At 49.8% G+C, this 27988-nt stretch overlaps 3 protein-coding genes across 7 annotated transcripts; 2 read left to right on the forward strand and 1 right to left on the reverse strand.

Moving 5' to 3' along the window:
* The first annotated feature begins 99 nt into the window (after window positions 1–99).
* TNFAIP1 (TNF alpha induced protein 1) lies at window positions 100–10938 on the forward strand. Of its 3 annotated transcripts, XM_023759501.1 has the most exons (9): window positions 101–241; window positions 602–823; window positions 1727–1904; window positions 3918–4234; window positions 4852–5021; window positions 5678–5767; window positions 5853–5905; window positions 6728–6923; window positions 8346–10938. In XM_023759501.1, exons 4-9 carry the CDS (start codon window positions 4030–4032, stop codon window positions 8580–8582), a joined length of 951 nt encoding a protein of 316 aa, XP_023615269.1. In that variant the 5' UTR covers window positions 101–241; window positions 602–823; window positions 1727–1904; window positions 3918–4029; the 3' UTR covers window positions 8583–10938. The 3 variants fall into 3 exon arrangements, with proteins under 3 accessions (XP_023615270.1, XP_006095574.1, XP_023615269.1); XM_023759502.1 differs by lacking the exon at window positions 602–823 and having other exon boundaries at window positions 100–241; XM_006095512.3 differs by lacking the exons at window positions 602–823; window positions 1727–1904 and having other exon boundaries at window positions 100–241.
* On the reverse strand, window positions 6969–22725 carry POLDIP2 (DNA polymerase delta interacting protein 2). Of its 3 annotated transcripts, none has more exons than XM_023759500.1 (12): window positions 22503–22725; window positions 21102–21183; window positions 19855–19952; window positions 18547–18643; window positions 18304–18379; window positions 17963–18070; window positions 15816–15952; window positions 14796–14822; window positions 14478–14603; window positions 12947–13026; window positions 12043–12153; window positions 6969–6987 (listed from the first exon to the last, which is right to left on the reverse strand). In XM_023759500.1, coding segments are annotated over exons 1-12 (1101 nt in total). In that variant the 5' UTR covers window positions 22661–22725; the 3' UTR covers window positions 6969–6986. The 3 variants fall into 3 exon arrangements, with proteins under 3 accessions (XP_023615268.1, XP_023615267.1, XP_006095576.1); XM_023759499.1 differs by lacking the exon at window positions 6969–6987 and adding an exon at window positions 10760–11081; XM_006095514.3 differs by lacking the exon at window positions 6969–6987 and having other exon boundaries at window positions 11109–12153.
* Window positions 22726–22850: 125 nt separating this feature from the next.
* TMEM199 (transmembrane protein 199) lies at window positions 22851–27887 on the forward strand. The gene is made up of 6 exons (XM_006095515.3): window positions 22851–23084; window positions 24357–24430; window positions 24737–24826; window positions 25317–25359; window positions 25572–25684; window positions 26534–27887. Exons 1-6 carry the CDS (start codon window positions 22874–22876, stop codon window positions 26627–26629), a joined length of 627 nt encoding a protein of 208 aa, XP_006095577.1. The 5' UTR covers window positions 22851–22873; the 3' UTR covers window positions 26630–27887.
* The last annotated feature ends 101 nt before the right edge of the window (window positions 27888–27988 follow it).

Genomic DNA, 27988 nt, shown 5'->3' on the forward strand with positions numbered 1-27988 from the left:
CCACAGGTTGAGAACCGCTGCTAGGAACTCTTCCCTCTCCCCTGGTTGGATGCTGGGCATGCCGGGACTTATAGTCTCAGGCTCCTGGGCCCGCCCCGCTGGGCGGCAGCTCGGGAGGGAGTGTGCAGTCGGAGGATGTGATTTCACAGCCCGGGATTGCTGTTTGAAGGGCGGCCACATCCTAGGGGCGGTTCGGTGTCGGCCTGCTACCCACCTGACAGGAGAGGCGCCGCTGGGGACGGTAAGAATCGGGTCTGCCGATAAAGGCGACGGGAAGGGATGGACGGGCCTCGCGCTGGAGCAAAGAGCCCCACCTGGTACTGGGGAAAAGGCGTGGGGCAGCGTAGGGGAGATGGGTGGGGTGGGGTGGGTGTCTGTCTGTGTGTCTCTGTGTCCGGGTCTCTGTTTCTCGGTAGTAAGCGGGGGTACGAGCTGGGAAAGACTCCACACTGGCCACAGAGAGTTTGGGTCTTGTTTAATTTCTCCAGACCCTTTGGATGAAGCCTACGATTTTTACACTTAGGATTTCTGCTAGACCCGCCGTCTCTCCGCACGTCCCACTTCCCCGTGTGTAACTAATTGCTGAGTGTTCTTCCTTTAGGACCCCTCCCTCCTCCCACCGCCGAGGTGGTTTGCCCTTGATTCTGCTCGGGCTCCCCTTAGCTTCGCTGAGTGTGACACGGATGCGCCCCCAGCTTCAGGCACCCCCAGATACCGCACACAAAGTCCGGAAGGAAGAGCACTGAGGCTTCCAGTGGAAACTTCATTCTCACAGGAATTACTTTCTGGGCGTTACCTGCCAGAGAATTCCTGGAACCCATTGGTATGGACAGAATCTGAGCTGACGTCACCCAGGGGCTACTAGCAATTGCTTTGTAGGAAAAAAAATAGATTAACTTTGGGTTTGTCTTTCTCTGTTGGCAACAACCTAGTCTTTGAGTTCCTTTGCTTTGGCAGAATAAGTGTGTGTTTTCTTTGATCCTGGGGAAATGGATGCTAGACACAAAACACACAAGAACTGGTTGAAACCTGTTAAGGGGTGGTTTTGTTCCTTTGGGGTGGGCTGAGGAAGGTAAGGTGATCCCATACTAGTGTTACTTATTGATCGGGCAGTCTTCAGGTGAGGGTTCTTTGTGTCCTTGAAGCAAATGAGAGTCACCTGGACAAGCCATCAGAGGAATTGAGTACCTCACAGCACCTGCTCCGGCCCTTCCTGGGCAATCCTTCCCAGGGACCTACCTAAATTATCAGGGACGATTTCAGTGTAACAGACTAACATATAGTCAGTGCTTTAAAATGTGAATGGCGCCGAAACCGGTTTGGCTCAGTGGATAGAGCGTCGGCCTACGGACTGAAAGGTCCCAGGTTCGATTCCGGTCAAGGGCATGTACCTGGGTTGCGGGCACATCCCCAGTAGGAGATGTGCAGGAGGCAGCTGGTCGATGTTTCTCTCTCATCGATGTTTCTAGCTCTCTATCTCTCTCCCTTCCTCTCTGTAAAAAATCAATAAAATATATTTAAAAAAAAAAAAATAAAAAAAAATAAAATAAAATGTGAATGGCATTGTGCTAAGTTTGGAGAATGGAGCAGTGAACTTGGGAAAACCAGTGCACTGTTTCTGGGTTGCACTTACAAGAGATGATGTGCAACTGTAAACTTCTGAATGTTGTGATGACTAAATGAAGTAATTCCACTCTTTTTCCTGTTTCCATTTTCACCACTATAGTCCAAGCCTTCACCATTCTTCTCTTGCCCAGACTACTGCTTCCTCTGGTCTTCCCACTGGATCTCTTGAACCCTTACAATATATTCTCTGCACAGCAGCCAGAGCCTGGATCCTTTATAAAGGAAGTGTATCCTGTCCCTCAGACTCCTGGGAAACTCCTAGGCTGGCTGGACTCACAGTAGGTTTGTCTGGAAGTCTTACATTCCCAAATGTAAATAGATCATATCAGTCCCCTGCTTAAAACTCTCCAATCGATTCCCATTGCAATTCGTAAAGAATCAGAACTCTTTAATATGGTCTGGTCTTCCTTTCTATCTGTGCACCAGCCATTGTGGCCTTAACTCTGTTCCTAAAACGTGTGTCTACCTGACATTTTGGCATTTACGTTTCCATTCGTCTGGAATATCCTCTCAGACCTCAGCTGGAATGTCACCTTCCCAAACAGGCTTTCTCTGGTCCCCTATCTAGATTAGTGCATCTCCCTAGTCACTTTCTTAATACTGTTTTAGCCCTAGCTGGTTTAGCTCAGTGGATAGAGGGTCCCAGGTTCGATTCCAGTCAAGGGCACATGCCAGGTTGTGGACTTGATCCCCATTAGGGGCCTGCAGGAAGCAGCCAATCAATGATTCTTTCTCATCATTGATGTTTCTCTCTCTCTCCCCCTCTCCCTTTCTCTCTGAAATCAATAAAAAATATGTATTAAAAAAATACTGTTTTATCTTTATTGCATTTCTCACTTTTGGAATTACCTGCTTATTTGTTTTCTTGTTTTCTGTATCCACCAACTAGAATGCAGGCTCCATGAGGCCATGCCTTGTTCTCTTCTGTATCTCCAGTGCCTGGCACGTAGCAGGGGGAAGTACTAGTAAATGCTAACTCTTATCATATTTATTCTTGTTAACATTATGATGCTTTGAACTCCTTGAAGACAGGGATGATATTTTCTCACCTCTCTATCCCTACTGCTTAACCTAATAGGAACTCAATATTGTTTTATTGCTGAATGAATTCAGTGAGTTAATAAATATTAAATGCCTGGAACATTTAATGCAATGAATGTTTTCTATTATTTTTTTCTTCAGTGTATGGATTCTTAGAAAACCAAAACATATAACAAAGTCTAAATCAAAAGAAGTGACCTAGCTTTACTTTCAATTTCCAAATCACTTAATTGATTTTAGATTTATCATCTGGTCTTTTCTAGCCCTTTCTTCCCATTCTTGTTGGAAGGGAACTGAGGAAGAGATAGGGCTGGGCCCCTCCTCAGGAAAAGAAGCAAAAATAGCCATCCTGTAGTTGTTCAATCCTGAAAAATGGTGACAATTTCAGGAACTTAGGATAGGGCTGGTGCCAAGAAACGGGAAGGTCAGGAAGCGCCTGCTGGAGCCAGGGTCACCTCTGCCAGGAACAGTGGCTGGGACCCTCCAGCCCGACTCGCTTCATGCTCTCCTGAGCTGCTTCTACTCGCCTTCCTGAAGCCAGACTCCGGTGTTACTCAAAATAAGCACTGGCGCAGGCTGCTCCTGGGTCTGGAATCTTTAAAAGGAAGCGTACCCTGTCCCTCAGGCTCCTGGAAACTCCTGAGCAGGCTGAATTCCCAGTGGGTTTGACTGGAAGTCTTGAATCCTGGGAATCTTGAGAAGAAAATAACTGGACTCTGATTGGCAGATCCCCAGGGTAAGGACTTCCGCCCTGCCCAGTCTGTTCCTCTGACTGGCTCCAAGTGCTTGCTTGTCCTCCTTGCCGCCCAGAGCTGAATCTCAGGGAGGCTGGTGATGTGACCAGCTCTGGGCTCTGGGATGTGGTTCCTGGTACCATAAAAAACAGCAGGAGCATCTTTCTTACTATTGCTTAGGGCAGTGGTTCTCAACCTTCTGGCCCTTTAAGTACAGTTCCTCATGTTGTGACCCAACCATAAAATTATTTTCGTTGCTACTTCATAACTGTAATGTTGCTACTGTTATGAATCATAATGTAAATACCTGATATGCAGGATGGTCTTAGGCGACCCCTGTGAAAGGGTCATTAGACCGCCAAAGGGGTCGCGACCCACAGGTTGAGAACCGCTGGCTTAGGGCCTTCATCTCTGCCAGGGAATCTTGACTTGTCAAGGAGAGAATGACTGGATGGTCAGTGTTTCTCCTTTTGTCCACTGCTGACTCTCATCTTCTCTCCCATCTCCTGCTCACAGCCTCGAGAGTATGAGGCTCTCACCTCCATTGGCCACTCACTCGTGACCCTTCACCACGGCGGAACCTTCCAAGCCCACCTGTTGCCGTGTGGTGATCTACCTGAAGCGGGAGATGTCGGGGGACACCTGCTTGTGCCCAGCCTCAGGGGCCAAGCCCAAGCTAAGCGGCTTCAAGGGAGGAAGCCTGGGCAACAAATACGTCCAGCTCAACGTGGGCGGTTCGCTGTACTACACCACGGTGCGGGCACTAACGCGGCATGACACCATGCTCAAGGCCATGTTCAGCGGGCGCATGGAGGTGCTGACTGACAAGGAAGGTGAGGTATCGGGGCTGTTGGGCTAGGTGGGAAGGGAAGGAGGCGTTCCTGGGGGTGTGACTTCAGGGCAGGGCGTAAGCCTGGCATATATAGACTCTAAGTTCACTTTTCCAGTTCACCGAGTACAGGACTCCACCTGGCATCCTTAATCAAGCTTCAGAATTCTATTTGGCATTGCACATAGATTATTGTATGGCTACGCACCCATTTCCCAGAGAGGCTATCCATACTTTGTTTTTCTCTTCACATAGGACTAAGATTCTCATAAGAAGCATCACCATAGTGGCGGGGCAGTGGGCAGAGGCAAACAGGGCTGGTGGTTTGTGTTGTCAGGAGGTGGCCTGAGCGTTCCTGTGCTTCGACCTCTGCAGGCCTCCCCAGAGCCTGGGGGCCTGTCTCTCCTACAGTATGTGCCAGTTCTTGGTTTCAGGGGGAGGAGTGAGAGCAACAATGGACTTAAGAGCTTGAGGTTGTTTTCTGTTACCCTATGCTGTGGGCTCTATGCTCATGGGCTCTCTGCCACCTGTCACCAGGCTGTCAGGTGGCCTTTGCTACTGCCTGCTTCTGAGGTACCTGGAGGCAAACAGTCACCCTCTGGGGCCCATTTGAATCCCTAGGCTGGATCCTCATAGACCGATGTGGAAAGCACTTCGGCACCATTTTGAATTACCTCCGTGATGACACCATCACCCTCCCTCAGAACCGTCAAGAAATCAAGGAATTGATGGCTGAAGCGAAATATTACCTCATTCAGGGCCTGGTGAACATGTGCCAGAGTGCCCTGCAGGTATGGCGCAGAGTTGGGGCTGCTTGACATGGTTGGGAGTTGGCCCCCTCCTTCAGGGACATGAGTCCAGTTCCTGGAAGGCTGTGTGGCAGGTATGGTTGACGAGTCCAACCTAGTTAAATATACCAGGTGTTGCCCTGACCGGTTTGGCTCAGTGGATAGAGCGTCGGCCTGCGGACTGAAAGGTCCCGGGTTCGATTCCAGTCAAGGGCATGTACCTTGGTTGCAGGCACATCCCTAGTTGGGGGCTGATCGATGTTTCTCTCTCATCGATGTTTCTAACTCTATCTCTCTCCCTTCCTCTCTGTAAAAAATCAATAAAATATTAAAAAATACACACACATACACACACACACACACACCAGGTGTTGCCCAGGCCAAGCAAGTGGGCAGCCAGTCAGTTTTGTAAGGTGGTGCACTCAGGCCGTATGACTAGGCCCCGCTGCTAGTTTATAGCCTAGATACCTGCATTTTAGCTTTTCCAGAAATGGGAGTCTGCTTGCCAGCTGGCAGTTTCTATTACCAGGGGCTCCTAATCTGTCTGATGCCTCAGCAAGCAGGGCTGGCCATGGCAGAGGGGCTTTGACAGTTCCTGGGGAAAGCCTGGCTAAGCCTGGCAAACAGACCTCAAAGAGGCTTCTCGCTGTGTCACCCAGGACAAGAAGGACTCCTACCAGCCTGTGTGCAACATCCCCATCATCACCTCCCTGAAGGAGGAGGAGAGGCTCATCGAATCTTCCACCAAGGTACTGGGATCTCGGAGGGACACTTGAGGGCTCAGGCAGGGGATTCCGGGACTTGGCCCAGCCCTCACACTCTCCTCCCTCACAGCCTGTGGTGAAGCTGCTGTACAACAGAAGCAACAACAAGTACTCCTACACCAGGTAAGGTGGGCATCAGTGGCGGGTGGCGTTGGTGGGGTTGAGGGGAGGGCCTTGAGGAAGGGCTGCAGAAGCAGCTAAAAGAGACAAGCAGTCAGAGTGGAAGTTTGGCAGCAGACCAAGGGAAGCCACCTGCACTCCTGGCATGGTTGGCACAGGTCTGGGTCTAAGGAGGGAAGGACAGAGAGTAGAAGGGAGATCAGGGCAGAGGCATTTGGAACTTGGTGCAGAGCCCTGGCTGGAATGGACGAGACTGAACATGTAACACCCGTTTAACATCTGTCATGTCAGGCTGCATGCCAGGTGTTTTCCCAGCATTATCCTATGTGGGGTGGAGGAGGGACACTGGGAAACCAGTGGGCTGGGACTCCTCCTAAGCCAACCTTTGTCCTAGGCCAGTTTCCCCCTTGCCCCCCCACCCTGTGCCCCCCCCCCCCTCGCGTCTTCTCAACAGGTCAGTTAGGCTGTAGGAGGCTGCAGGCTCAGGGTCAGTCCCAAATCTTCCCAGTGACTCTTTGTTCCCTTCACCCTCACAGCAAAGGAAGAATCCTGCTAAGATAGCAGCAAGCCTCCTCCTTTCCAGGCCTAATGAGAGGAGACCTCCCTCCCTCAGTTCTCTCTGCTTTAACTTAAAACCAACTCGACTGCTTTTCTGCGCAGGCCCCCAAACCCAGAAGGTGCCCCTGACGCTTCTCTTCCTGTGCCCTCTGGCATCTTGACTTTTCCTCCTTTCAGCGTGCTGGGGGAGGGGTGGGAGAGCCCAGGTAGTGTCCTCCCTGTGCGGAACCTCATTTCCAGGCCTGCTGGCCCCCCTGGGTTTTTCAGCAACTCCGACGACCACCTACTGAAAAACATTGAGCTGTTTGACAAGCTCTCCCTGCGCTTCAACGGTCGTGTGCTCTTCATCAAGGACGTCATCGGTGATGAGATCTGCTGCTGGTCATTCTATGGCCAGGGTCGCAAGCTGGCAGAGGTGTGCTGTACCTCCATTGTGTATGCTACGGAGAAGAAGCAGACCAAGGTAGGGGCTTCCCTCTGCATGGGTGGGGCAGGACACACACCGAAAGGGGCATCCATTTTGCTCTCTGTGATGGTGATAGGCAAGGATAAAAAACAATATAAGGGGGCTTGGGAATGGCATGAAACTATTTGTTCTGGTCAGTTGGGAAGGACCGGGTCTTTGGAGCTGGCCCAGTTCAGGTTTGAATTCTGGCGCCACAATTTACCAGTTTTCTGACTTTAGATAAGCCATCTAAACCATTTGAGCCTCGGTTTCCTCATTTGCAAACAGGGGAATGATAGTGCAAATTTAAGAGCTATTATGAAAATGAGACCATTCTTAAGAGAAGCAGTGCAGTATAGTGGAAATAACTGTTGAGATCTCTTCTCTGGCCCCTGCTACTTGGGTTTCCTGCTCAGTCAGCTTAGCCTCTGCAGTAACAACAGTGCCAGGCATGCGTGAAGGATGTGTTAGGTGACAGTTATAAGCTCAGCTAACCCCGCTCTCCCACACTGTGAGGGTCGGTGTCCTCCCCGGAGAGTAGCTGCCCACCAGAGTGTATGTTCCGGAGACGGCCAGGCCTTGCTGGTGTAGAAGGGCAGCTCCTCTGGGGGAGTCATGGGCATGTGAAGGGCTCAAAGCAGCCACGCTCATGTATTACCTTCTGACCCCCAGGCTACTAAAATGCCTACAGCTGGGCGGTTAGAGGGGCAGAGGAGGACAGCTCAAGGAGGTGGCCCTGCTTCCTCCTGTCATTTTTTGGGCTGGGAGCTCCCATGTGCAGATAGCAACGGAGTGAGGATTCAGGGGGCAGTCTCTGGGAGGGTTGGTTACATTGTGGGAGTGGCAACAGCACCTGTTACTTTCCTGAGTGCTTTCTCTTCCATGAACTTTTTGACTCACATACCACATCTGTGAGAGGCAAGACTAGAGCCATTCTCCCCATTTGGCAGATGAGGGAACAGAAGCTCAAGATGACACAAGTTAGTCTAGAATTCAGGAGCCTTGAATGCATGCCTATTCATCTTTCAATTAATGTTCACAGCTCTCCGAGGTGGATATTAACCATGATTTTATACAGGTGGAAATTCAGGCGTAGCAAGGTGAAGCCCAAGGCCCCACAGCTATTAAGTACTTGAGCTGTATTTGTACCTCGGCTAACCTCAAAGCCAAGGCCCTAACCTCTGCACATACTAGTCCATTGGTCTGGGACCCGGTAGGACATGGATGGTGCTAGTTTTCTGCATTCTTATGTGCATAGGGTACATCTCACACCGCCTTCCGAGGGAGACCTGCCTCGGCCTCATGAAACAGAAAGCCAGCTGTCTCCTGAGAGAGGTCAGGAGGCCTTAGGAGCCAGCACAGGGTCAGGGGCCCTGACATGCTGCTCCCTCTTTGGGATGAAATCTTGTTCAGTCAGTCCTCTTGTCACCCTCACCCTAGGTGGAATTTCCAGAGGCCCGAATCTATGAGGAGACACTCAACGTCTTACTCTACGAGACCCCGCGAGTCCCTGACAACTCCTTGTTGGAGGCTACAAGCCGTAGCCATAGCCAGGCTTCCCCCAGTGAAGATGAGGAGACCTTTGAACTACGGGACCGTGTCCGTCGCATCCATGTCAAACGCTACAGCACTTACGATGACCGTCAGCTCGGCCACCAGTCTGCCCATCGCGACTGACAAAACCCTCAGGGAGTCAGGGCATGGGACACCCTGTCTCCCCTCCTGTGGAACCCTGCCCCATTGGCCACCCCACGCTGCTGCTGGCTGGGCTTCTGCTCCAGCACCCAGAGGCATGATAGGCCCTGCCTGCGAGGTCAGAGGGCCTGAGGAGGGGAGGGACCACATTCCTTTGCCCTGCTCCCTGAGCACTTCCAGATGACTGAGTCCTGGCCCCTTTGCTCAGCATCTCCCTTCCTGTCTGACAGGGAGCTGCTTCTGCCCCCAGGGTGAGTGGATTAATGTGCCCACGTCCTGCTAAGAGCATCCCCTTGGCCCTTTGCTGAACGCCCCTTTGCTTAGCTGAGGCCCACGGGAAGTGGGGTCATTCTGTGGAGAAGGTGCTGCTGGTGCTGTGGAAGCCCAGTTTCTTGGAAGGTGGGGCTCCTTTTCTCTTAAGATGTTTAAGCACAGGCTTGATGAGGTGTTTTAAAATAATCTAGGAAATGAATAGTTATAGGTCTAATAATGAGGGGACTGGGTATTCCTGCTACCCCTCCAGGATGCTAAGACCCTGGACCTGTCTCGATGCCTTTGGGATCTATTTCTTTAAAGCACTTTGTTCTTTTGTTCAGGAGATTTGTATTCTTTCCTGACCTATGTTGTCTTTTTCTGACCCTAATCCCCTCTTCCCGCAGAATCAATCTGAGGTAGGAAATAGAAGAAGCAAAACACTGACCAGTTTTGGCTTTGCCAGGCTGGCCAAACAGCCTGCCCAGACAGTGCTGAGAAAGGATGTGTAAGATGGGACCTGTGGTCCTAGTAACGCCCCTGTGAGAAAGGACACTTTGCCCCAACATCTTAGAGTCACATAACTGACTCCTAGGGGCTAACATGATTGCTCTTTTTGATTCTCTTGCTGTCAGCTCCACGGAATGATGTCCTTACTATAAAGCCAAAACCGTTTTAGGGGCCAGGAGCATGAGCCACAGCAGGAAGGCTGTGGAGCCCATGACCACTGGACAGTCCTGCATTCTCTGCAGCCCTGTGCAGAAATGGTGTGTGCTTGGCCGTACACCGCTCCCCGCCCCCCCCCCCCAATTAATGTTATTGGTTTTGTGTCCTGGTTGGGGATGGGGGTTCTTCCCAGCGCGAGTCTCTAACACAGGATAATGTGAGCAGCCTAAGCCCCTTAAAAGGTTTCTTCCTTTCTTTCTTGTTGGGTAACTTAGCCATGGAGATGCCAAGCACCAGCTCTTAGACAAGGATGCAAGTTCCTCTTCAGGGCTTTGGTTTTCATTATGTTTGGCTTGGCCCCTGGGAGGCTCTTATCTGAATTCTTTTCCAAAGGAATGCCATCAGGAAGGAACGTTCAGCCAGCCTAACAAGTAACAAAGCAGCATAGCCACTTAGCAGTACCCACTCATTCAGGAAGGGACATAAGTTATCAAGTTCAGCTCTCAAATACTCTTACAATAAGCCCTTAAGTGGCTGTTCATGGCTGATTCCACAGAGTCTCTGGGCAAATGCCAGGCCAGGGTTAATAGACACTCAACAAGGACCTGAAATGACATGATGGGGCAGGGAAATGTGATTCTAATCAGGTATTTTACACTTGTCACAATGTATAAAGACTTTCAGGTGAGGCACCCTCGTGATCAGCTATAAACAGTTCTTCCAGCCCTCAGTGAAGTAATAGGATGAAGACAAATCCACTTCTTTGGCCAGATTCTGGCTTTGGCTTTTTCAGAGCCTACTGGCCTGAAAATAATTCTGAGGCCACTGGCCTACTTCCTCAACTGTCCTCCTGATGCCCTTTAATACTCAAAGTCCCAGGTCCCCACTGAAGTATTTTAATGATTGTCCTTTGACCTTCACAGCTCCTGTAACCTCTTTACTGCTTTGACATTCAGATTCTCTGCTCAGTGACTAGTCTTTCTTCCTGGGACTCTAGATATTTTCCCTGATTGAAAATATTTCCTTGTTAAGAAAAACTAAGCTCAATTAAGTAATCTTAGCTTTTTAAATCAGACTGTGTGGTGTAAGGACTTGGAGAATTTTGCATTTCCTAGCCCCATTCAGAAAACACTATTTGTATGAATTTTTCAACTCTGAGCAGCCCAGGGGAAATGTAAACAAAAAGTGTGGATGAAGGTCAAACCTTCTCATCAGTTTCTCCAAAAACTGGAAGCCTGCTGTTAAGGACATGAATGAATATTGGGTTTTATTCAGTTTGTTATCTGACCGGGTCTGCCTAATGGATGGCACAGGTCCTGGCATGAGGGAACTTCTTCTGTATCATACAACTACAAGTCTTTGTTGTTCTGCACAGGTGATGGAAACAAACACTAATTTCTAATAAAATTGTTACACTGCAGTGGTACAGAGCCATGCTTACAGTGAGTACAGCTCGGTCAGCTCGCTGCTATGGATGTTGTTCTTGTATTTGTGTTCACCACCTGACCTCGTGTTCTCCCTCAAGTTCCATTGCACTCAGTTGTCCTGCAACACAGACTCCCCCTGGTGGAGGATTAAGGACAACACTAATAAGGGCCAGAACTGAGATTTAATATTAATTCAAGAATAAAACGACTGCTTTAGCAATCACTATGGTAGTGGGGAAGCAGGAACCCTAAGAATCAGGGCAAAATGCAGCATGTTTCATCTCTGGCTCTTGGAGATGTGTGAAAAGCTCACAAAGTAGCTTGGCTTAGTCACCACCCGTACCTAAAGCTCCTTGGCTGAATTTCTGCATCTGTAGTCTGGAAGCTTGACATCTGTGCTCAAGGCTGGCAGGCCCACTGCTCCAGGAAACCTGGTTGGCTTGCCTCATTTCTCTCCCAGGCCCAATGAGGCCAGAGATGCCAATGGTTGGCCAGCACTACAAGCCAGGCCCTCCTCTGACCCTGATATTGGCCTCCTACTCTGCACTTGGCAGAAGGTAAAGAAGAGAACTAGTCCAGCCCAGCCCCCACCCCACTGACTGAGAGGCACAGTGATCCTGGGAGATGTCTAGCCAACCCCAAGCCTCAAGAGGGAAACATACATACCCTAGTAGAAAGGGAAGCAATCAAGGGCTGTCACTGGGTCAAAAAGGGAGCCTGAGACCTTGGGGGCAGAAATGGCGAGGATGGCCAAGCGTGCACTGGTTTATTGACCAAACCTCACATTCCAAACAACTTGTGTGACCGACTAGGAAACTCCTCCAAGCCTGTGGCAGCCGGACAGAGTTCCTGGTGGAAAGGGCTACTGGAACACAGTGTAGGCGGGGCTTACAGGGAGGCCAGCCTTGGAGGAGTCCTACATGGGTCTTCGGGAGAAAAGTTACAGCCCACCCACCAAAGAAAGAACCCCACATTCAAATGGCGCAACCAATTAGGAGACCCACTGTGGCCCACTGATGGAGAGAGTTCTGCAGCAATTGTGGGATGAGAGCTGTTCAAGGACTGAGCCTGCCCATTCAGGGCCTCAGCTGGCCTACCAGTGAAGGCCTGAGGGTGGTGTCTTCTCATCTTTATTGCTTTCCAGGGAGAAGGGAGGGATCCGGACATCAAAGTGGGAGCCGTCCGGCCTCTCGAAGCGGAATGTCCCCCTGTGGGTCAGAGAAGCTGGTTTAGAGGGAGTGAGGGCTGAAGCCCTCTTGAGGATCTGGATAGCCCTATGTCCTCAGCTCCAGAAGCACGGCAGAGGACAGGCTGGGCTCTCCTCTGCCTGGCTCATGCCAGCCTAACACTGGTCCAGAGAACCAGAGTCCTTCCTGCCCCTACATGAGAAGAAAAAATACAGCTGTCCTGATTCTGGCCCTTAGATGCACACTGCATAAAAAACCCAATTACAGCCCTAGCTGGTTTGGCTCGGTGAATAGAGCGTCGGCCTGTGGACTGAAGGGTCCCAGGTTCGATTCTGGTCAAGGGCACATGCCCAGGTTGCGGGCCTTATCCCCAGTAGGGGGCATGCGGGAGACAACCGATCAATGATTCTCTCTCATCGTTGATGTTTCTCTCTCTCTCTCCCTCGCCTTCCTCTCTGAAATCAATAAAAATATGTATTTTTAAAAATCCAATTACACTTTCAGGTTAAGGAGTAAAATACCGAGGGCGGGGGTGGGGGTGGGGGGGGAGGCAACTATGTAGGCAACACTGCACCATCAAATCACCAGACCTCTTTGGCTGAAGTCCTTACTCGACAAAGCCACAGGGAACTGGAAAACAGTCATAAACAATCAGACAAGTCCCACAACAATGAACAGCAGGTAAGGCTCCATCTCAGGACTTAACTTGGCCCAGAATTAATTGCAAAGCTATGAGCCCCCACTTTTCTGACCTGCAGCTTGTGTCTGTGGAGTTAAACTGCCCCTGCCCCAGCCCCAGCACACCCTCACTTACCACATATGCCCACTGGAAGCTTGCAGGGAGACGTGGCTGCTGTACTGGAATGCAGGCTGCTCCTTGGATAACACCGGTTCCTGTTAGGGTTCAGGCAAAATAGGTCAGGCCAGACAAGTCCCCTGTACCCTGGGGCCAGATGCTACTGCCAGTTGGTCAGGACTGGATGCCTCCTCATGCCTCCCACAATGACTGCCTGCCAGTGCTTCCTCCACTGCACAGCCATGGACCTGGGCCTCTTACTCTGCCTCTGGGAAAGATCATCGTAGACTAAATGTCTGAGGGCACCGGGCAAAGATGCTAGGCACAGGGCCTACTCTGTAAATACCCTTCCAGCGTCCCTTTGCTGAGTGCCTAAGTGCAAGGCACCATGGCGGTGCTCTGCAGACCTTTGCTGACTCAAGTCTCCCAAGTACTCGTAAGGTAAAGGTGTAATCCCCATTTCAGAGTAAGAAACTGAGATTTTGGTTAAATAATTTACCCAAGTTATGCGGTGAGTAAAGAACACAGCTGGCATTTGAAACCAGACTAACTCCAAAGCCCTATTCTTACTCTCTATCCCACCCTGCTTCCCCAAGTCCCTGCTAATTTGGATAAATGCTTGTTCAATGTGACCCCTGCCACTTCTCGTGACTTTATTTCTCAGGAAATGGTGGGGTAGTACAGGAATTGCAAAATCAGATCTCCTCAAGGATCAGCAGAAGATGCAAGCATGTAAAAGGTAGAAGAAGGACAACAGGAGTAGTGGGAGCATGCCCCATCCAAGGGCATTCAAATTCAGATTTTTAAAAAGGCACTGCGGCCCTAACCGGTTTGGCCCAGTGGATAGAGCGTCGGTCTGCAGACTGAAGGGTCCCAGGTTCGATCCCGGTCAAGGGCATGTACCTTGGTTGTGGGCACATCCCCAGTGGGGAGTGTGCAGGAGGCAGCTGATCAATGTTTCTAACTCTCTGTCCCTCTCCCTTCCTCTCTGTAAAAAATCAATAAAATATAAAAAAAAAAAAAGGCACTGTGCTAGCTACAAAAAACTCTATATCAGCTTTTCTCTTTAACCCTCACTCAAGGATATGATTTTCATTGATTCTAGAAAGAGGAAGGGAGAGAAAGACATCGATGTGAGAGAGAAGCATCAATCGGTTGCCTCCCGTATATGCCCCAACTGGGGATCAAACCCACAACTAGATATGTGCCCTGACCAGGAACCGAACATGTGACTCTGGTGCACAGGATGATGCTCAACTAAGCCACACCAACCACGGCTACATCAGCTTTGATGTTAGATCACTTGGATTCCAATCCAGGCCCTGCACCGCTAGCTATGGGACCATGGGCTAGTTATTCAACTTCACAGTCTCATTCTCTTCATCTGTGAAATGGGTTGTAAGAAACCTATCTCACAGGGTTGTTGTAAGATTTCTCACCAATGCATTCACACCCAGAGCCTCTGTCCCTAACCACACACTAAGCCCCCAAGCCTGCTGTGCAGGACCAGGAATTGGGCATTACTGGCCCAATTAATGATGATGCTCACCCTGCCCACCACCCCTCGGCCTCGCACTGTCTCCAAGGTGCCAGATAGACTGAATATCCTCCAGTGTCGCTCCCGAAGCTGTACCACGTCACTGTCAAGGTTCTCCAAGCGAATACAGTAGCGCCACTGTGGGAGTGAGAGAGTTCACATCTGAGAAAGTAAACTTTGGGCTAGTGTGCCCAGAATTCTGAGACCAAAAGGCAAAAAAGGCTGACACCTGCACTGCACAGGCCCCCGCTCCCCAGAGGTAAACTCCCCCACCTCCCAACCTGCCCCACCATGCACCCCTCCTGAGCTCCTCCTCCTCGAGACACTCACCCAGTAGACGTGGGAATTCTGGGCTTCCTGGGGAAAAAAACACAAAGAATTTAAGTCCACTCAACATCTCTCCAATGGAATAGATGTATTCCAGGAAGGTTGCAGAGACAGATAATGCTGGGAATATCTGTGGATGATGACGACTGAACTATGGCCAACAAGCCCACTGTGGGGGGCAGCCTTCCCTTGGTCCATCCCTAGCCTTCCTCCTTTTTTTAAAAAAAAAAAGTCTTTATTGATTTCAGGGAGAGGAAGAGAGAGGGAGAGATAGAAACATCAATGAGAGAGAATCATTGATCAGTTGCCTCCTGCACACCTCCTACTGGGATCGAGCTCAAAACGCGAGCACATGCCCTCACCAGAAATCAAACTGTGACCTCCTGGGGCATAGGTCGATGCTCAACCACTGAGCACTGGCTTGGCGCTGGCCTTCCTCCTTCTTATCCTATCGGCCACAGGACTCGTCCCTTTTTCTGGACCACCCTCCCTGACAATTGCTGCTCCCTACCCCTCACTGCTGGCCCAGGCCACTGCCCGCCTCTTCGGCCCTACCATAGCCCAACCTTATTACAATACTTGGTGTGGTGTATATTGACATCCCTCACTATCACAAGCTCTGGAAGGCAGGGACAATGTTTCATTTTTATCTGTATCCCCAGGACCTAGCTTACAGCCAGGCAAGAAATAGCTCAACAAATGTTTGACTAATGCATAAGAAGTATGAAGATCAGCCTACAATTTAGACAAGTATGTGTATGTTCTTCATAAACACAGCTCCCTTTGAGTCAGAAGAGAGGAGTCAGCCTAGAGGACTCTCCTGGGACCCAAAGGTTTCCCTGCTCTCGGTCTTGGTGTCAGCCCTTGTCAAGAGGCTGCTCAACCCCACGCCATGGAGGACTCGGAAGCAGAAGCACCAGCACATGGTTGAAATTTGGAACCTGCTCCAGCAGTCACATTGGGAAGACCATACAGAATCTGGGGACCTAGCCCTGAGGGAAGGGGCCCACGCCGGGCACATACCCTCATGCCCATGTAGAAGGGGATGACAGTGACACGGATGTTCTCAGTTGTTTCCCGATGGACATCGGAGAGCTCCAGCCAGGGGTGATTCTTCTCTTGCCAGGCCCTTAGTGTCTCCCGAGCCACAAAAGGGGGTGCTGGGGCAAGAGAATGACTGGTTAGTCCAGGCCAGAATCCAGGGCATTATACCCACTTTCCAACTCTCCCTCCTAGAAAACCCTTCCTGGTGGTGGCTCAGATAAACAAGACACCCAAACTGAAGCAAAGCACAGGCTGGAAGAAAGCACAGAGCTGCTTCCAAGAAGCCCCAATGAGGTATGTAGCATCATGGGAAGAGAACTGGACTGGGAATTAAGAGCCCTGGTTTTCAGACTTCGCTCTGCCACTAACTAGCAATCCTTTAAATAAATAAATACATATATATATGTATTTATTTATTTAAAGGATTGCTATACACACACACACACACACACACACACACACACACTGAGTGGCCAGATTATGACCACCTGACGTTTGTAGGCAAATTAGCTATAATTTCGTGCTGAAGTTGCTAGAGGGCCAGACTATTATATATAGGGAAGCAGGTTGTTTACCACGACAGAAGTGATTTTTTCGGAAGATATGGGTAGACAACACAATTTAACAGCCTTTGAATGTGGGATATATTTGAACGTGAGTGGCCAGATTATTATGACCACCCCATCAGTACTTCGTTGGGCCACCTTTTGCCTTCAATACTGCGGCGATTCTTCTTGGCATTGACTCCACGAGATGTTGAAAGGTGATGCGAGGAATCTGACACCATGCCTGATGAATAGCACTGTCCAGTTCTGTGAGATTTGATGGTTGTGGAACCAGCTGCCTGATGGCTCTATTAACTTCGTCCCACAAATGCTCAATTGGATTGAGATCTGGTGATTGTGGGGGCCACCTAAGCAAGGTAAAGTCTCCCTCATGTTCTTGAAACCACTCCTGCACAATACGAGCACTGTGGCATGGCGCGTTGTCTTGTTGGAAGAAGCCATCTCCATTGGGATACGCCATCAACATGATAGGATGAACTTGATCAGCAACGATACTTAGGTATGTTGTGCTATTCAGACGTTGTTCCACATGAATTAAAGGGCCCAAATTGTGCCAGGAAAACATGCCCCAAACCATAACATTGCTCCCACCAGCTTGAAGGGTTGTACTCATGCATGTGGGGTGCATGCTTTCATGCTGTTTCCGCCAAATTCTCACTCTGCCATCTGCATGATGCAACTGGAAACGTGATTCATCAGACCGCATGACTTTTTTCCAATGCTCGACTGTCCAATCCTTGTGTTCCTGTGCGAATTGGAGACGTTTTATCTTGGTAACTGCAGACAGCAAAGGTGTTCGAACAGGCCTTCAGCTTCCATATCCCATACGATGCAGTGTACGGATAATTTGCCTACAAACGTCAAGTGGTCATAATAATCTGGCCACTCAGTGTGTGTGTGTGTGTGTGTGTGTGTGTGTGTGTGTGTGTGTACGCACACACACACATACATACACACACATACATAGATCCCATGTTCAAAGGCTATTAAATCATGTTGTTTACCCGTATCTCCCGAAAAAAAATCACTTCTACTGTCGTGGTAAACAACCTGCTTCCCTATTTATAATGGTCTGGGCCTCTAGCAACTTCAGCACGAAATTATAGCTAATTTGCCTACAAACATCGGGTGGTCATAATAATCTGGCCACTCAGTGTATATGTTATTAATATTATTATTATTTATTTCAGAGAGGCAGGGAGAGGGAGAGAGAGAAACATCAATGATGAGAATCATTGATAGGCTGCCTCCTGCACACCCCACACTGGGGATCGAGCATACAACCCAGGCATGTGCCCTGACCAGGAATCGAACTATGACCTCCTGGTTCATAGGTCGACACTCAACCACTGAGCCATGCCGGCTGGACCTCACTAGCAATCTTGAGTCCCTTCTCATCACCTGAGTTTCCATATCTCGCGGAGATGATAGCCATCCACCTGACAGGTCTAACGGGAGGGTGAATAAGGTTGTGGAAACAGAGCTCTGAAATTACTTCTATGATACTGTTTTTGAAGAAAGGGCCCTCCCTTTCCAGCTTCTCTTCTTGAGAGAGCTTACCTTTTGTCTGGTCATAGAGAAGAAATCTTTCAAAGAGCTCGTGCTGGATGGGAACCTGATCAGTGGAGGTATAGGGGAGGATGTCTTCATGGCTGACATAGTCCAGGCCTGGCACACAGAGGCAAAGAGACAGTGAAACTCATGTAGGTGAGGGGAGGAACAAGGCTGAGAAGAAATACAATTCCTGGCCTTGTCCCAGGGTGGGGTAACCCTGGTCCCATTGTTCTCAGCATCTATAATCCCTCCCAGCAGATTAAAGGACATCAGAAAGGCATCTGAATCCTCTCCTTGAGACACACTAGACCCCTCACTGACAGGCACCATTCAAATGCTCTACTCACCTGGGATGGCATAGAGGGCCCGGCTGTCATCATGGTTAGCCAAGAAAGTCACAGCTTCTGTCTGAGATCTCTGAGACTAAGGCAAGAAGCGAGTCAGACTTTCTTAGTCACTATCCAGTCCTGAGGACTTGGGACCCAGTGCTGATCTGGGCTGTCTGAGTCCTCTCCCTCCCTTTGTGCCCTATGGGATTCAGGCCTTTCCCATGGAGAAGAACCCCAGGTCCAGCCTTCTTGCTTACTTACTATATGTGGACAGTCTCGGGCATCAATCAGCACCTGATAGTAAGTGTGAGTTTTGCCTTTCACCTCCTTAGAGCCGTGGCCAGCAGGATTCTCTGCTCTACAGGGTAGGAGAAGCCGAAGAGCATCCAGAGAGAAATAGAATCAGTGCCTGCCCCAGGTCCCTACCCCAGCCCCTCCTCATCTAAACTGTCTGGTGCCTTCGGGACAATGTTCAACCAATTGAGCCACACTGGCTAGGGCTGGGTGCTAGGTTTTGTTTTCTGCATCTATTGACATGATCACGTAATTTTTATCCTTCATTTTGTTTATGTGATGTATCACATTAATTGATTTGTGAATATTGTATCAAGTTTGTATCCCTGGAGTAAATCCCACTTGGTTATGGTGTAAAAATAAAATATAAATAAAATTAAAACCCCCTCAAGTAAATAAATAAATTAATTAATTAAATAAATTGACTGGTACCTGATCTGAAGGTTTTAGCTAAACCCAGCCCACCACTCCCCAGTCAGGGGCAAACAATGGAATGTGGAGGACCGTGGCATGGAGTATCATTTGCCCTACTCTCGGGCTGCCTCTTAGAAGGAGATGTTGAGAAAATCAAATTGCTGCTTCAGTCCCTAGAGCCCAGAGTACCCCACTCTTCTTACATCCCAGGGCTGTGATCACTGAATGAAGTTGGGACTTTTATTTTTTGTTTTTTTTTTTGATGGGCCTTTTCTTTTTTTCTTTCAAATATATTTTTATTGATTTTAGAGAGGAAGGGAGAGGGAAAGAAACATCAATGATGAGAGAGAATCACTGATCTGCAGCCTCCTGCATGCCCCCTACTGGGAATCAAGCCTGTATACCCTGCCGGGGATCTCCTGGTTCATAGGTCAAGGCTCAACCACTGAGCAACAATGGCCGGGCAGGCTTTTTCTTTATTAATGTATTCTAACGGTGATAAGAGATTAACAGAAAGATTCTAACTGCCCGTCAAGAAATCAAGAAGTCTAGTCTCCCAATGCCTTCTGTGGTAATTATAATACAAACTGAGAATGAGTATCCTGGGAGGTCTAAAGGGACCCTCTGGCTTAAGACTATCCCTGGCACTCAGCACTTTTTCTTCTTTTTTTAAATCTTTATTGTTCAAAGTATTACAGATGTCCCCGCACTCAGCACTTTTGTCTCCATGGGTATTAATATTGTGGGGCTGCTTCTAAGGGCCAGGAGGATGCTATCTTCACTCCTAGGATCCTAATTATGTCTGCCATGAGTCAGGCCCCCTCCTGAGAATACTGTGAGGCACAATGCAGGGCAACTTACTTTTCTGGAGCTGCAGAAGCCACATCCCGGTCATATAGTCTGGCCTGCCAGGGAAATAGGACAACACCGCGGTAGCCAAAAACACTATGAAGGAAAAGCTGGGAGGAAAGAGAAGCCTCAGTGAGTCTGTAATCCAGCAAGGCCACCCAGGTGGGACCCAGACCACAAAGCAACACGGGTGTGCCAACTCCTGCACAAGGTCTGGCCACTCCTTTTCCTTGAACTCTGTGATCTACCCAACTAGGGAACATTCTTACCCCATCTTCACCTGGCGGACTTCTACTCATCCTTTAGGCCACAATGTTGGCCTCTAGAAAGTGTTCCCTGACTTCCCCCCCCACCCCCCCACTTAGCACAGTGCACAGCCATTGACCATTTGCATATCATAATTCCTTTCTAAACTGTCAATGCCATAAAGGCATTGTTTCCTGATTTAATGCCAATGCACAATGCCCGGTCCATTGTAGGCACAGAAAACAAATGTTCAATAAACAAAAAGTCATCCTTACCTACAAGAAGCCTAAATCCACCTCAGTGGATCTAGCACAAAGCTGATACAGAAAAAGAACCTCACACCCAGAGCTTATTGCACGGCGAAGAGCTCAATTATGACAAAACGCCAAAGGTATGCTTTCTGTTTTGTTTTTTTAAATCCTCACCAGAGGACATGCTTAGAGAGAGGAAGGGAGGGAGAGGAAGAGGGAGAGAGGGAGAGAGGGAGAGAGGAAGAGAGGGAGAGAGGGAGAGAGGGAGAGAGGGAGAGAGGGAGAGAGGGAGAGAGAAACATCGATGTGAGAAACCTCAAAAGGTTGCCCTCCATATGCATCCCAACCGGGGATGGAACCTGCAACCCAGACACATGCCCTGGCCGGGAATTGAACCTCATGGTGCACAGGACGACGCTCAACCAACTGAGCCACTCCACCCAGGCAGGTTTGCTTTTCTGAAAGCTCCCTCCACTGGTTTCCCACCACCCACCATGTTAGAGGACTATTCAGTAATTTGGCTCTCTCCTCACTATAGTCCAAACCATCTCTGTCCACACTCACTTGGAGAGAGAACCCACTGATACATGAAATGCATTCAAATCCAGGAAAACAAGAAACCCACCTTTAAACACTTGTGATTCTGGTCTGGTACCAAACACCAGGGCAGCAAACGGTAACATGCAGCCCTACGGCCCGCTCTGACCCTTTCAGAAGCAGAGCACACCATGAAAATGGAAGATGACCCAGCCCAGCACTCACCTGCCCAGTCTCATATTTTCCATTCTGTTTTGGCACCTCAAACACACCAACTGTCTCCAAAACTTTGCCCTCTGGTCGGTTTCTGATTAGGAAGGAACAGAACAAGCCACTGAGCAGCTGAGGAGGTAATAGGACTTATCCATCAGAAGAGGAAAAAAAAGCTACTAGGACACCGAGGGGCCACGGCAACAACAGCAGAGAAGGGTCAGGTCAGTGGGGCCAGCTGCAACAGGTAAGGGTCCTGCCAAATCACCGCTCCACGGAGCTGCCTGTCCTCCTCGCAGGTCCAGCCACAGGCCCCTCCTTGGTGTCCAGGTTAGGCCTGAGCTCCCAGGTCACTTGCGTCTCTTCATTCTCGGCATTCTTCACATCTTGCCTTCATACCCTCCTCCTTTCTTCCCTGAGCTACCCTCATGACCTCCCTCAGCACTTTAACTGTCCTTCCCACCTTGCATTTCAGTTGTTTGTATCCATGTCTTATCTCCATTAGAAACTACGTTCCCTGAGAGCCTGATTAGCTTGTGTTGCCCCTCAAAGCCTCATGAATACCAGGAGCTCGAACAACATTTGTTCTCCGTCCATGTGCATCTCCCCCCTCTAAACGGCAGTCTTCGCCCTACCCTGGAAGGGCTTACTCATCCTCTCTAGATTTCCTGCTGTACTCCCTTCGCTGCACCTAGTGGTCTTGAAATCTAGTTTTCGTGCCGATTTACATCAATTTGCACCGGGATCTGAAAATGCAAACAGTTATCATCTCTCCCCAATGTAAGTGTCTCAGCTCAGCCATTAAAAGGTCAGTTCTCCCCGCGACCTCTCTGGACAGGTGCTTCTTCTAGGGGGCTCTTTAAAGCACTGTTATTCTTACCATTGTTGACATGTGAACATGATGTTTCCTTGATTCACTGGCCCGAATTTAAGCTGCTTATGACAACGTTCACACCATCCTCACCCATGACCTCAAGCCCCCTTCCCCAGATCACACAGAGACCCAGGCTCCCCAAGGTCACACTGCAACCGGGGACCCGTGCGGGGCTCAGACTCAACAGTCCTGTTTTCAACTTCGAGCATCTTTCCGCGGGAGTTCGAAGTCAAAAGCCCGAGGGCTTCGTGAAAAGGCTGCCTGCTCACAGCGGCTCGCGAAGATCCCCACGCGGGGAGGCAGGACCCACTCTGGGTTACGAGTTCCCCCCCGGGGCCAGCCCCGCACAACCCCAGGCTCTGGACCGCGTCCCTTTCTCTGCTCCTGGCACACATCCCACGCGGCGCAGGTCGGCCCCCGGCCGGGACCCTCTCCCGGGTCCAAAACCAAACACCCTCGGGGGGCAGGACCTCCGGGCCTCCTTCCCGGCCGGGAACACGCTCCCTCGGCGCCGGGCCCCTGCCCCGCGGCCGGTCCCTCACCGGGACGATAGGTGCCTCCGCGTCGTGGTCGCCGCTGGTAGGAAGGCCCCAGGTCCACCCGCCGCACACAGCGGCCTTGGCCCCCGGGCCCCGGTCAGCGACCGGGACCACCAGCGGCTGCCCACGGCCAGGACCCGCCGGGCCACACAGCCCGCCATGTCCCCCTGAGCGTCTGCTGTGTTGCTGACACAGGGCCCGACCCGCGGCCGGGCGGCGTCCCGCCCCCGCCCCACACTGCCCCGCGACGCGCCGCGCCCGCCCCTTTGGCCCTAGGCCCGCCCCCGCCCCGCCCCGCCAGCGCCGAGCTCCTTCCGGCGCACGGCTGGCGGAAGTCCCGGCCGGGGGTCACGTGACCGTAGAGCGGACCAGAAATGGCGTCTTACTTGATTGCCGGCGAGCGGCTGGTGCGCGCCTTGGCCCCCGGCGGGGAGCTGGAGCCCGAGCAGCTTCCACGCAAGCTGCGGGCGGAGCTGGAGGCCGCCGTGGAGAAGAAGCACAAGGGCGGTGACCGCCCCCGGGGTCCCGCACGCCTGGTTCCCTTCCGCCTGGTCCGGGACCTGCACCAGCACCTGAGAGAACGGGGTGAGGCCCACTCTCCAGTCCGGAGTCGCCTCCTTTCCCCCAGAGCCTGTTCCCTCTTGAGGCCTTGATCGCACCTCCAGCATCTTTACCCGTCACGTTCCTTCGCCCGCGGAGCGGTCACCGAGCCAAGCCAGGACTCACCTTATAATTAAATCCCAGGGCGACCTACTCCCTCACAACTTCCGTGGGAGTTCCTACTGGATGGCAACATGCACTTGTGCGGTTTCTGCTTTCTGCAGAGTCTCCACTTCACTTCCGGGCCCAAGGAGGCCCACCTGACCTTTGAAAAAAGTCCCAAGTCCCGACCCAGTACCATGTCACAGGTTCAGTTCCTTTTAAGCCACAGCAAGTATAGTGAGCTTGTCCTGTTTGCGAGCCTGGATTTCTTTCCATCTCAGAAGTAAAAGTCGTCAAATCGGACTCTTTTTTGTTGTTGTTAATCCTCATCCGAAGATATTTTTCCCATTGATTTGTAGAGAGAGTGGAAGGGAGGGAAAGAGAGAAACATCGATGTGAGGGAGAAACATCAGTTGGTTGGTTGCCTTCTCCCAGGCGCCCCGACTGGGACCCACCTACGTGCCCTTGACCAGAAATCCAACCCGAGACCCTCCAGGCTGCAGGCTGGTGCTCTAACCACTGAGCCCACCGGCCAGGCACATCTGACTTTACATAGGATGATAGACAGCTGTGTGGGAAGGTCTGAACTGGGAGTGGCACCTGAGCCCTAGTCCGAGCTCTGCCACTGACTCCCATGGGAGGAGTCATTTCTCTTCCTTGGACCTCAGTTTCCTTAACTGTAAAGGGAGGAAATAGGACACACTGGCCTGTAAGGTCTTTTGCTAAAATGAACATTGCCTCCCCAGAAGTACAAAGGATAGACTGCTTGACTGTTGGAACTAAAAGGACCTTACAGATCCTCTAGTACAGTGTTCTTTGAGTAGTCCACACCACTGTGACTTTAACTTCATTAGGGCAGTTCTGTGGTGGCCACAGAAATGACTTCACCTACAGGCAAATGTAAATGGCTTACGGGTTAGCGGTGACATCGCCAGGGTAACTGAGAGCTGACAGTTAAATGCAGTTGTGCAGCAGTAGGAGATGATTATGTGGAATTGTCTTATATTCTTCCCAATTGAAAATGATCTTAGAGGTGAATTGGTATAGGAATGGCCATGTTTTATTTTAGGGGAAAGACTAGATCCTTCTCTGATCTTAATCCTTCGACCTCAGCTCTATGGATCATTATGTTTGTGGAAATCTTTTTCTTCCCAGATTCCACACTGTACCTTCATGAGCTCCTAGAAGGCAGTGAAATCTATCTCCCAGAGGTGGTGAAGCCTCCTAGGGTATGTAAGGGGTATATTTGTGACAGTGGATATTGGCTGAATTGAGCTTATCTGTGATACAGCCAGGTTTATAGGTCAACTTTTGAGTTCAAAATCTTGTCTTTTAAATCCCTGGGAGCTGGGTTGGGGGAACCAGATATTGGTCCTCTACGTTTGACATAAAAGTTTCCAAAGCAGTGGAGGTGGAACTGGTACGTGGGTCTCCTAGTACCCTTAGCAGTGCTTTGCCCCCTGAAACCAATGACTGTGACATGTTTTCTAGCAAGCTGGGAATGTCATTCTTCTCATTTGATTTTCCTGCCTTAGAACCCAGAGCTAGTTGCCCGTCTGGAGAAAATTAAGATACAGCTGGCCAATGACGAATATAAGCGGATCACCCGCAATGTCACCTGTCAGGTAAGGGCCTGCTCTTCAATACATGGACTTGAGTAGCCCCAGAAAGCAGGGCCCTGCACTGGAAGGCACAGAGGAAAGAAAGAACATAGCTTGTATACTCTTCAGGGACCAAAGCAGCTCTGTGTTACATAAAAACCAAATATAATTCCCAACTTATTCACTGAGACTCTGGGCTTAGATGGTGACCGATTCTTCAAGGTTGTAGAGATGGGAATGAGCATTGGAGCCTTTCTTCCAACAGGTCATGCTCCTGCCCCAGAACAGTCGAGGGGTAGATGGGTACTGGGAGCCTGTGTCCTTTCTTTGAAATGTTTGATCTGTGGTCCAGAAAAGAATCTAACTGGTCACAGACAAAAGAATCCATGGATAAGAAGGAGTTATAATGCTTCGGGGAATAAAAAGGGCTGAGCCCAGACTAACAAATGGATACTCTCTGGGCTGCCCCTGATCTGCTTCCATTCTGAAATCATTTGTTTTTTCTTTTTCCCAGGATTCAAGGCATGGTGGGATTCTAAGTGACCTGGGCAAGGAAGGTGAGAGACTGAGATATTAGGTGCTGAAGTCTCTCCCTACGAGGGCTCAGTCATGATACTCCTTCCCATCCCAGTACTCTGGGGTTAAGCCTGAGCTGTTCAGGTTTGCTGGTTAAGGGAGACCCAGTAGACGGGGGAGGCAGCTGTAGAGATAAGAGGACCTCCTGGAGGATGCTGAGCTAAAAGTTTCTTCCCTGGGTTCCTCCCCAAAGTGAGGTCAGTGAAGGCTGTGGTCATCACCATCTTCAACTTCATTGTCACGGTGGCAGCCGCCTTTGTCTGCACTTACCTTGGAAGCCAGTATATCTTCACAGAAATGGCCTTGGTGAGTAAGCACTGGCAGGGTAGGGTGCTCCAGGTGCGGGTGTTAGTGGGAAAGGGAGGATGTATGTGAAAGTGCCTTGCATAAGTTAGGCAATGAATAAATATTTGTGCAGTAAACAAGAGGAGTGTTTGCTAAGTCAGAGAAAGATAAATATCACATGATCTCTCATTTGTGGAATATAATGAACAACATAAACTGATGAACAAAAACAGATCCAGAGACAGAGAAGCATCGATCAGACCGTCAAACCTCAGATGGAAGGTAGGGGAGGGTGGGGGTAAGGGGGAGAGATCAACCAAAGGACTTGTATGCAAGCATATAAGCATAACCAATGGACACAGACACCAGGGGGGTGAGGGCATGAGCGGGATGGGCGTGGGGGGACAATGGGGAGATAAGGACACATGTGTAATACCTTAATCCAGTGGTTCTCAACCTTCTGGCCCTTTAAAAACAGTTCCTCATGTTGTGACCCAACCATAAAATTATTTTCGTTGCTACTTCATAACTGTAATGTTGCTACTGTTATGAATCGTAATGTAAATATCTGATATGCAGGATGGTCTTAGGCGACCCCTGTGAAAGGGTTGTTTGACCGCCAAAGGGGTCGCGACCCACAGGTTGAGAACCGCCGCCTTAATCAATACAGAAGAAAAAAAAAGAGGAGCATTTGAGCTTAATAGTCTTGGAGGTGGTTAATAACCTCTGGAGACTTCAGATCCTCATTTCTTCCTTTCCCCCCAACTTATGGGCTGGGTTGGGGTTCTCTTCATCCTTATTAGAGGTGTTGGAGGCTGCAGGGCTGGTGGCTGGCCTTCATCCCCTGAGCCTGGTCCTTTCCCTCCCCAGCGGATACTGGCTGCAGTGATCGTCGCCTCTGTGGTGGGTCTGGCTGAGCTGTATGTCATGGTGCGGGTGATGGAAGGCGAGTTGGGAGAGCTATAACTGGTGCTTCATCATCAAAGTCTGGAGACGGTTTGGAGGGGCTCCAGGCTCCCAGCTGCCAAACACTGACTCTCAGTCAATCCATCAGGTTCTTTGTACTCAGCTCTAGTCAGTCAGGGCCACGCCACTGCTACCTGCTATTTCCGTGGGCAGCCTCATCTGTCAGTTGCCAGAGCGGGCAATAGAGGAGATTCCGACAACTGAACAGAACTGGCCTGTTGGTACCTGATCCTGATCCTGATGCCTGTCTGCCTTCTCCGTCCAGTCCAGGCACTGCTGGGCTGGGGTTTTCCATCGAGAGTAAATAGAATCCAGGCCTTCCCGGAAGTGGGCCATGCTGCTTGAACTTGCCCAAGTGTACAAATAGGTCGTCATCCTTGTTCCACACATCCTGGATGCTGGCCTGTAACTTAGTTCTGAAGCCTCCAAAAAGCAGAAAGGATTCCCTTTCTCCAGGTTATGGGGAAGAACTGATCGGCGGACATAAAACAAGAAGAGGAGGAAGATGGGTCTGTACAGAATGGCGGAGCTGGGTGTAAGGCAGCTATCTTTTTGGAATTTTAGTTTCTATCTACATTTTCTTCCTTCTGCTTGTCTTTTTTAGGGTTTCTATATGCTTCTGCCTGTCTCTACCACCCACCAGCCCTTCTTAAACTTCCCGTCTTCTCATCACCTTTTGCTCTGTCTCCAAAAATGAAAACAATTCAGGTCGCAAAACAGTGTTTCTGCTTTTAATTGCAAAATCCCTTGTACTTGTTTGTGTTTGTGGGGAGAGTATGCCTACTGTGAGATTGCCTCAGCTAGTAAAGGGAGGGACAGGGACGATTTTCAGATTTAACTATGAATAAACATACACATGAATATGTATACATAATACATTATGAATATGTATACATATTTTTATATGTGAGCCTAATACAGGATGTTTTCTGTGGGGTTCTTAAACATGTTTGGGTGAGTGTGAAAAATAATATGTAAATGCTCACAGTTGACTAATTGTTTTACATAGTTGTTTTTGGTCTTTACAATAGTCCTGGAGGTTAGAAAAGGAAATGGTCTTAGGCCCCTTTTCCAGATGACAAAACTGAGGCTGAGAGAGATCAAATGATCTACTGTGTTCCTTCCTCTGATAAATGGAACCAAAGACTCCTAGATGGTCCTGAAGTCTCTGTGTAATGTTAAACTTCTGGAACTTAGATTAGTGGTGCAATGATAGAATCTGTATAAAGCATAATAAATATTTATTGTATTCAGTGTACTTTTATTTCAAATCTGTGAAAACACAAAAGCCCAAAGATTTTTATAGTTCTGAAAATTGTGCAGAGTCTGCTCCTAATGGTAGAGTCCATGTTTCCATTT

The sequence above is a fragment of the Myotis lucifugus genome, unplaced genomic scaffold (genome assembly GCF_000147115.1).
Source record: "Myotis lucifugus unplaced genomic scaffold, Myoluc2.0 scaffold_157, whole genome shotgun sequence".
In the NCBI taxonomy this organism is placed as follows: domain Eukaryota; kingdom Metazoa; phylum Chordata; class Mammalia; order Chiroptera; family Vespertilionidae; genus Myotis; species Myotis lucifugus.